Raw genomic sequence first — 9,569 nt, forward strand, 5'->3', positions numbered from 1 at the left:
AGCCTAATGAAAGATGTTTGGATTCATGAAAGCTTAGATGTCTCGGAACGGCCAGAGAATTCTGTGCCAGGTAGAGAAATTTTGTGTGTCAGAGTAGACCCACTCTCCCTGTATTTCCACCCCTCATCCCTGGTCCAATAACACCCCCTCAGGATGGTCTGGGTTTTCCTTTGAGGACAGCGTCCCAAAACGCCCAGTTAAATGCCATCTGTTGGTTTCCGCACTCCATTGCCCCGTGCCTAGTAAGTCTTATACGGATGGGGGAGGGGAGATTACCATGTTAAAATAAAACACTGCAATGTGTGTGTGGACTGCTTTGAACATCATCTTTGTGTTCAAGATATCTTATGAGTTGGTGGAATACAGAGTGGCTCTTTTACTATTGTGAAAGCTTTCCTGTCAACCAGGAATCACAGGTCTTACATCAATCCAGCCATGTTTACAAGGTATGTGTGAAGCCCCATTGAGGAGGCCGTCGACTGCAGCCTCTCTTGCAGGCATCCTTGGTGCTGGGCACGGCTGAGAGTTACCCCAGTAGGCCGCCACACTACTGTGGCACCATCCTGGGCGGTTCAGGATGGGCATCACAGACATTGGGCATGGTATCCGCTACTACTCGAAGCAGGTGACTAGATCTGTCATGTCTGCACAAATGGGTGACTGGAGGCTCCGGGAGGCTTCTTTCTGAATCCAAGGTTAACTTGGATTTTACAACGCTTGCCCAAGGAATAACTTTCTGATCCTGACCATCATCAGCTACTACCCAGGAAGAGAAGAAGTCTAGTTCCATCAGGCCAGGGAGGTCTAGAAGACCCATCCTTTATTTTACTTCCTTCTTTCACCAAACCTAGTATTTACAAGTGGACCTACCTGCTACTAACTTACTAACCCTTATTTGTGTTAACATGACATAAGCAAGACAAGATGTGATATATGTGGGTGATACAGCAAGTGACAGGCATACATCGAATTGTGTTGATAATTTGTGAATAAATTATACTGGCTATTCTCTGTAATGATTTATAGTATATCAGATTGTGATAGGGCCACATGAATGTCACCTTGTCCCTAAGACATATATACATATACATACATTACAAACATGATAATACCTGTATGTTTGGATGTGTGTGTGTGTGTGTGTGTGTGTGTGTGTGTGTGTGTGTGTGTGTAGACTTTTTAAAAGTGTGAGTAGCTAAGACTAGGTGAATGGCTGTGAATTAAATGGCTATAAATCTATGACTTTTATGGTAAATCACTGAGGTATTCTTTAGCAGTGAACATGGTTTTCCACATAATTTTATTATATCCTTGAAAGATAGCATTAGTATGAATTAAATAGATCCATACGTAAAATGTATTCTGTGGGAGTATTTTTGACATCTTGTTTATTAAACTTGGCAGACATTAAGTTAGTATTTTCATTTGAATAAACCCCCTCGGTATGCACCACAACTTAAAATATATTCTAAAGATAAAGCACTTTGGTACTCCATGCTATCCTTATAACTTATCACCATACTGAATGCTACAGCATTTCATAAAGTTAATTTTTAAATACAAGGATGACTCTTGACCTCGATCATGGTTTCCACGCTCATCTTGGGTTGCATCCAGGCTTTTGGTGACTTGCTGTTTCCTTCCATTAGTCTCTATTAGCAATAGCACTTGGTGTTCATAGCACCATTTGTAATAATCCAAAGTAATGGGCAGACATGACTCATGCAGCCTCTCCGTGTCTGTGAGGAAGACGCTCACAGACTCTGTAGAAGGTGGCCCCGAGACTCTCTGCCACAAGGTCAAGGCAACAGCAGGACAGAAATCAAGTCAGGCTGGCATGTCCGATGAGAAAGCGGCTTCACCCAGAGCCGGGGTTTCACACAAGTCGAGGGTCTAGTGCAGCCCCAGTGAGCATACCTCCACTCCACTCTCTGGACAGCCGGGCCCCTTAACAGCAAAGCGCAGTCTCTGAATAGTCATCTTTGAAGGTAGCAGAGATGGCAGAGTGAAGATGTCTGCTCGCCTCTAACCAGATACAGCATGAGCCAGGACGATGGTCCTAAGAAGAGGAAACTGTGGAATGAACAGGCACTTTCTATCATTAAGGTGGCACTTAACACACTGCGACCATCCCGGACGTCACTGTTCCTGTCTGTGCTGCTTTTGATATTTGCTCAAGCGCCCTTGTCAACTGAGCAGTAAAAAAGCAGCGTGTGTTCCGCAACCTCCCAGAAACCGGGTCTCCCTTCCCCACCAGTTAAAACAATGATACTTTAAATTATGCTGAAACTTTAATTACAGATACTTTTCTACTCAACATCTGAAAGCTTGGATTCCTTCCTTGTTTTGCATAAAGGCTGTCATGGTGGTTAAGCTCAACCCTGTGTCTTTCCCTATATACATATCTACACCCAAGTCTCTTCTTTATTAATGAAAGGTGTCTTGATTGCAGTTCCAAACCAACTCCACACTGGATTCCCGAGTCGTAAGGCAGTTTCAAGGGAGGACAGGAAGCGACCGCGGTATAGTGGCAAAAAACGCTGTAGCTTGATATCCATTTTTTAATGTGGAAACAGTAATAATTACGAAGAAGAAAAGAAGAGGACTTAGCTGTCACCCTGCCCCCTCTACCACACACACAAGGTCGACACTCTCTGTGGTCTTAAAGTGCAATTACTCTTGAGAAGGCACACAGGCCTGGGATCCCATGGACAGAGCTCAGAGCAGGAACTTCAAACAGCGCTGCTCAGGACTCAGACTGGCAGGGAGGGGGCTGGGCGGCAGAAAAGCAGCCATGGTTCTCGGCCATTCAAGTGCATCACAAGAAGTGTCCTTTCTTTTTGTAAAGAAAATCTGTAAATTGTAAGGAATCCTGGTTTGGAAAAATCTATAGCTTTTTAACAACTTCTATCTGAGGACATTCCACTGCAGGAGAGTCAAAAGGCCGGCAAGCGTGGCAAGGAGCAGCGGACGGGCGCTCCTCCCCGGTGCCCGGCTCCCGTACTGATGCCCCCGGTGGTCCTCGGAGAAGTCCTCGGCTCTGGGCGCAGAAGATGCACACTGGACTAAGGGCATCTGATAGGAGGTGGCTCTCTTCTCAGGCCTGTCCGGGCTGGACCCGTCGCTGGGCCTCTGGCCATTGAACAGCAGATAGCGGCCACGGGCATCCTGCTCCATTTTGAAGATCTCATATTCGGTGTGAGGTAGCTTGATCCCCAGGGCCACACAGCCATTGGTGTGGGTCACGTCCTGCTGGACGCCAACCTGCCAGGAGCCCTCGGCCCCACACTCGTTGCCATTGAAGACGTTGAGGAGCGAGGCTGTGGCCGCGTCCATGGGGGTGACCTTCATGTGGTTCACTGAGAAGGAGAGAGGACAGGGTGGTGACTCTTAGGGGGTGGCGTGTGGTGAAGGAAGCACTCCGTCTGCACAGGCCACCTGCTCTAAACCCAACCCCGCACAGCCACCCACCTGTCGCAGCCTCCCTGACAGCATCCCCCAGCGGAAAGAGTTCAATGGGTTGATCTGAATGGCCATCACATCAAATATACTGCAGGTAGACTGCACTTGGGGCATATATGCAGAGCCCAGACTGCGGTTGACTGCCTGTTAATGTGAAATCAAACTGTCACACAGAGGGTCTCCAAGGAGTTGCCTTTGGTGACACTAACTCTTCGGGATTGACAAAATATTCAACACAAACTGGAATTTTGTCTTTATGGAAAGGTTTTGAGGTTTTTAGTTCCGGTGTCATGTCAAACACCTATGCTAATTAGCAGTCTTGAAAATTAATACTAGCCTGTAGATCAGGCAGCAAAAATAATCTAGGCTGCAAGCAAGGAAAATACAAGTAAATGCATTAAATAAAAATCCCAGCGCTTGGAGAGGGCTGTTTTTGAAGGATCCCAGAGGACTATATTTTATGTATATCACGACAGCTTTGGGGTGGAATCAGACAAAGATGGTTGTTCTCTTGGCCACATCTAGCAAAGGGCCATCCTTCCTGGAGAAAATCTTCCTTTCTTAGTGGAGGGTTAAGACACCCTAGGACTTATCTGGCTTAGCAGAAATACTTAATATTAAGTAGACAGAACCGTGGAATGCTAACCTAGAAGGAGTCACACCCAGTTTCTGGGTCACCTCTCCTTTATTTGTCAATGACAGGACCAACATCATCTTTAAAAGATGTACAAGCGTAAAAAGAAATTCTAGAAATAGAGGCCAAAAGACCTCCCTTGCTGATAACAGCCTGGTGAATTCCACCCCTTACCTTCCTCGCTTAGGTAATCATTACAAATCCCAAACCTCCTTCCTCCAAGCACATGACAACTCTCAAGTGCATGACAAAGTCAGCGCCGGGATAGACAGCTCTGAGCACCTGCGGTGTAACTAACACCTGCTCTTTACTGCCCACTCAAAAAAGCACCCTGAATGTAGCAAGTAAGTGTGACGTTATCACAGGGGCAGCTGAGTCGCCATATGCTGTGCACAAGAGAGGGAACAGGCAGACTTGAGGTTTGGTTCCTAGGAACGTGCTCCTGGGCCACGTCTGACACCGTGCACAGCGGTGTGGGCGCTCCAGCACTGTGGCCCATGGGCTGAGCCACCCCTGGTGGCCCCATTCTGAGCAGAGAGGACCTCAGAGGTTGTTGTGAATGATGAACTTGAAGCAGAAAGTACTCCCTAATCTCTCCCCCACATCCCTACCAGAAGAAAAGCCCTTGCCCTCAGGCTCTGCTTGGACAAAAATATCCTCAAACTGCTCAGTTTCTCACGCGTTAGGCTGCTACTTTGGGAGTCGAGGTGGGAGCCCTACCTTTGAACACAAACTCAGTTCCTCCCATGACCCTGGAGGAATGCACGCCCCGGCTGTAGCGGCCCTTGGCGTAGATGGTGAAGGTGGGGTGCTTGCAGACAGGGTCGGAGTAGTGGTAGTAATGCCCTTCCCAGGTGTTATTGTTGTCATGGAAGATGAAGTGGCGCGTGAGGAAGAGGACTTCGGGCCGCACCTCACAGCGCTGGCTCACCCACTCGCCGTGCAGCCCGACGGTCAGGTCGGCCTTGGGGGGCAGGAGGGGCGGGCGGTGCTCATCTGACCGGTGGATGATGCGGCAGGCTATGCAGGCATGGTCATGGTTCTGGAGCCAAGAAACAAGCAAATGGAGAGACCTTTGTCTTAATGGCAGAGCAGTGCACACATGCTTCCTTCAAACAAGGCTCACCAGGGGGGCTGGGCAAGGCACCCAAGGCACCATTACTAATCACCTGGGTACCCAAGAGACACCTGGAGCTAGGCTCTTGGGCACAGACAGGAAGGTCATGGTGGGTGTGTGCACGCATGTGTGCACTCAAGGTGCACCGTGAGGACTGACATCAGACACTTGTCTATTTCAGCCGTGATATGTACGCTCTTTAGAATCCTATCACATGTCAAGGACACTTGACTTCAGAAAGGTGAGCCTCACCTCATACCCACTGGGATGACTATTATGAAAAACATCTGAACAGAATAGTGTTGACAAGGATGTGGAGAAATTGGAACCCTTGTGCACCGCTGGTGGGAATGAAAATGGTGCAGTGGCTGTGGAAAAGAACTACCATATGATCCAGCAACCCTGCCTCCGGTTTATAATCCAGAGAACTGAAACCAGGGTCTTGAAGAGATAGCTGTTGATCCATGTTCACAGTAGCATTATTCACACGGCCAAATGATAAAAGCAACCCAATGCACACTGATGGGTGAATGGATAAACAAGATGTGGTCCACACATACAACGAAATATTATTCAGTCTTGAAAAGGGAAGGGAATTCTGACCCACGCTACAACATAGATGGCCCCTGAGGACATGATGCTAAATGAAATACACCAGACACAAAAGCACAAATAACTGAGGGACCCAGAGTGATCAAATTCAAGAGACAAAGCAGAACAGTGGTTGCCAGGAGCTGGGGGCGGGGAGTTAGTGTTCGATGCGGGCAGAGCTTCAGTTCAGGAACATGAAAAAGCTCTGTGGATGGATGGGGGGAGATGGCTGCACAACGGTGTGAATGTGCTTAATGCCACCAAACTGGACACCCTAAAATGGTTAAGATGGAAATTTTATGTGTGTATTTGAGAATTATTTTCCACTAAAAACAATTATGAGACACACAAAATACTAAACAAATAAAAGGGTAACATTCCAATTGCTGGAATGACAAAGGGAGCTGTGTAGTACAGCAGGGGTCCTTTCAAAGCAGGGCATGGAGGAGGAGGCCGGAAAGACGGCAAGAGCAGCGGCCTCTGAGAAGTCAGCATGCACACCTGTCATCCATTTGTGTCTGCTGGCCCCGAGGTTTGAAGGTTTATGGACTCTTAATTTGCTTCCTGCTCTATAGCTTTAAGCCATTTAATTAGTGCTAGATAGCTGCAGCTCTTTCAGGAGGGCCTCCCTGTTGCATCTGCTTCATAACACTAACAGAGCCTCCAGGACAAGGGCCGTCTGTCTAGGGTTGTGGCTTAGAAAACCTCCAGTGAGTAGAGGTGGCCAGAGACGGCCAGCCACATAAAAATGCTGCTTACCTACTTGGCTCAGGGCTCCCCTCAAAATGCCAAGGTCGAGAAGACAGGAGAGCTGGGTTTTTGACCATACACGCCATTGCCTGGCTATCTGACCTAAGTCAGGGGATACCTGGGTGCCAGGGGCTGCCTGCCCCCTGGATGTGGGGAGCATCTCTCCAGAATTCTCTCTCCCACACTGGCTGTGGCAAAGCTGACTGAAGCACGATGCAAATCCAATCAGTGCTGTAGCAGGAGGGGGACAGTTGTGGCCCGCTGTCAGGGGAACAGATCCCGGACACTGGCCTGGGGCTCCTGCTGCCACAGGGCCCATGGTGTGCAGCTGCTCACCGGTGTGGCCTCAGACCTGAGTACCGGGACTGGCAGGCAATCCCAAGAGGGCACACACATGTTTCCTAGAGTCAGGAATCCAAATTCCCAAGGCCTTTTCATTTCCAGCACTGACTCAGTGTGACGTTGCTGTGCTTGTTTGGTTAAGTGTTCGAATATCTCAGAGAGTGGGGGAGCTGCCATCCCTCCACAGCCTCCTCCAAGGAGAACTCAAGGCTCGCTAACTTGCTGTGCTCATTGGATGAGCCTAGAGTTGTAACCGAGGGGAGAGAAGGTTCCCTTTACTAACACCAGTTGCAGCTTGTAGATGGTAAGATCAAGCGGGCAGCCACAGAGTGAGACGAAGGCCAAGTCCTCACTGTGTTGCAGTCCCGACGCATCTGCTGGTCAATGGTTGCCTACAAAGGACTCTGGGGGCATGTTGTGCTGCCCTCTGCAAGCTACGTGGAGTGAAAGGAGAGGGAAGAACATACAGCCCATTACGGCTGTGCTTCATTGCATAGAAGGAGATGCAGTGGCCAGGTCCTAAGAGCCATGGGCCAGCCCCATGCTTTCAGTAATGACTGCCGCTGAGCCGCTGGTGACCTTGGGCGAGTTACTAATCTCTATTTCAATGTCCTAAAATGGGGGTCATCATAGTTGCATAACTGCTGCAAGAAATGAGCAGACTAAGATGGCTCAGTGCACCCAGAACCACTTTGGGGAGAAGTTTCTCAGATGAGGTACAGGGAGCTGGATCGCAGGCATGCATGGCACTTGACAGGAAGACTAAGTAGAGGCATGCCTCCTGCTTTAGGTGCAAATACAGGATAGGGTGAATAAGATAATAGCACCACCGAATGCAAACTGGTACAGCCACGCTGAAAAACAGTATGGAAGTTCCTCAAAAAATGAAAAATAGAACTACCCTATGATCTAGCAATTGCACTACTAGGTATTTACCCAAGGATACAAAAATACAGATTTAAAGGGATTCATTCACCCTAATATTTATAGCAGCATTATCAACAATAGCCAAAATATGGAGAGAGCCCAAATGTCCATCAACTGATGAATGGATAAAGAAGAAGGGGTATATGTATACAATAGAATATTACTCAGTCATCAAAAAGAATGGAATCTTGTCATTTGCAATGATGTGGATGGAGCGAGAATGTATTATACTAAGCAAAATAAGTCAATCAGAGAAAGACAAATCATGTGGAATTTAAGAAACAAAACAGATGAACAAATGGGAAGGGGAAAAAAGGAGAAGAGAGGGAAATAGATAACAAAAGACTATTAACAACAGAACAGACTGAGGGTGATGGGCTAGATGGGTGGTGGGTATTAAGGAGGGCACTTGGTGTGATGGGCACTGGGTACTGTATGTAAGTGATGAATCACTGAATTCTACTCCTGAAACCAATAGTGCACTGTATGCTAAATAAAATTTAAATATAAAATAAAATAAACATAAACAAATAAAACAAAGTACCACCAAATTCAGTAACTTTGTCATTACGTATTTTCTTAGTCAAATATTAGGAGGTGATGAATCCAAATTTCTTACCCTAGATTAGGTTCTGATACTCAAAGTCTGGAATTGAAAGTTAATATGATGTCTGTAACACATATGAACAGGAAGCAGCCTTTTAACTGCAAGCAGGTGTCCTCATGACCAGCACCTTTATCAAATCATACCTGCTATCCCTGGTCCCGTGCCCATCCCACACAGTCTGGGTAAAAANGAAAGACAAATCATGTGGAATTTAAGAAACAAAACAGATGAACAAATGGGAAGGGGAAAAAAGTAGAAGAGAGGGAAATAGATAACAAAAGACTATTAACAACAGAACAGACTGAGGGTGATGGGCTAGATGGGTGGTGGGTATTAAGGAGGGCACTTGGTGTGATGGGCACTGGGTACTGTATGTAAGTGATGAATCACTGAATTCTACTCCTGAAACCAATAGTGCACTGTATGCTAAATAAAATTTAAATATAAAATAAAATAAACATAAACAAATAAAACAAAGTACCACCAAATTCAGTAACTTTGTCATTACGTATTTTCTTAGTCAAATATTAGGAGGTGATGAATCCAAATTTCTTACCCTAGATTAGGTTCTGATACTCAAAGTCTGGAATTGAAAGTTAATATGATGTCTGTAACACATATGAACAGGAAGCAGCCTTTTAACTGCAAGCAGGTGTCCTCATGACCAGCACCTTTATCAAATCATACCTGCTATCCCTGGTCCCGTGCCCATCCCACACAGTCTGGGTAAAAACCAGCCCAGTACTCAGATCCAAATCTCTGAGATTTCAGAGACAGGACAGCAGTGTTCTGGTACCCATGCCTATTAACAAGGATGCTGAGCCGTGCAGGAGTCGGCCCTGGAAGGAAAGAGGACCACCCAGGAGCACACACCGGGCAGCTTCCACATTACCCACGAGGAGCGACTACTCTGTGCTACTCCCCTCACCAGCCGGCAGCCTGCTTACTGCTCATTAGGCAGAACCTGAACCCCAAAAAATGGTTTGCATATTTATTTTGGGAATTTAGAACCATTTTTTTTTGGTGGCCACTTCATTTCTGGCCATTCTAAGGTAAGAGTCTCATTCCCTGACAAGATCTGTCTCCTCAAATACCACTATCAATTTGGGAACCTTCCAGGAAGCTTCCAGGGTGGGGCG

The 9,569-nt window shown here is 46.9% G+C and overlaps 1 protein-coding gene across 1 annotated transcript in view; it reads right to left on the reverse strand.

Moving 5' to 3' along the window:
- Window positions 1-1,283: 1,283 nt before the first annotated feature.
- Window positions 1,284-9,569, reverse strand: part of APCDD1 (APC down-regulated 1) — a 21,873-nt gene continuing 13,587 nt past the window's right edge. Inside the window, exons 3-4 of the mRNA XM_077778176.1 lie at window positions 4,817-5,138; window positions 1,284-3,359 (exon numbers count right to left, since the gene is read on the reverse strand). Of these exons, the coding sequence (XP_077634302.1) occupies window positions 2,908-3,359; window positions 4,817-5,138 (774 nt within the window). The 3' untranslated portion in view covers window positions 1,284-2,907. The remainder of the gene's footprint in view (window positions 3,360-4,816; window positions 5,139-9,569) is intronic.

Source organism: Crocuta crocuta, unplaced genomic scaffold (genome assembly GCF_008692635.1).
Source record: "Crocuta crocuta isolate KB4526 unplaced genomic scaffold, BGI_CrCroc_1.0 scaffold26, whole genome shotgun sequence".
Lineage (NCBI taxonomy): Eukaryota > Metazoa > Chordata > Mammalia > Carnivora > Hyaenidae > Crocuta > Crocuta crocuta.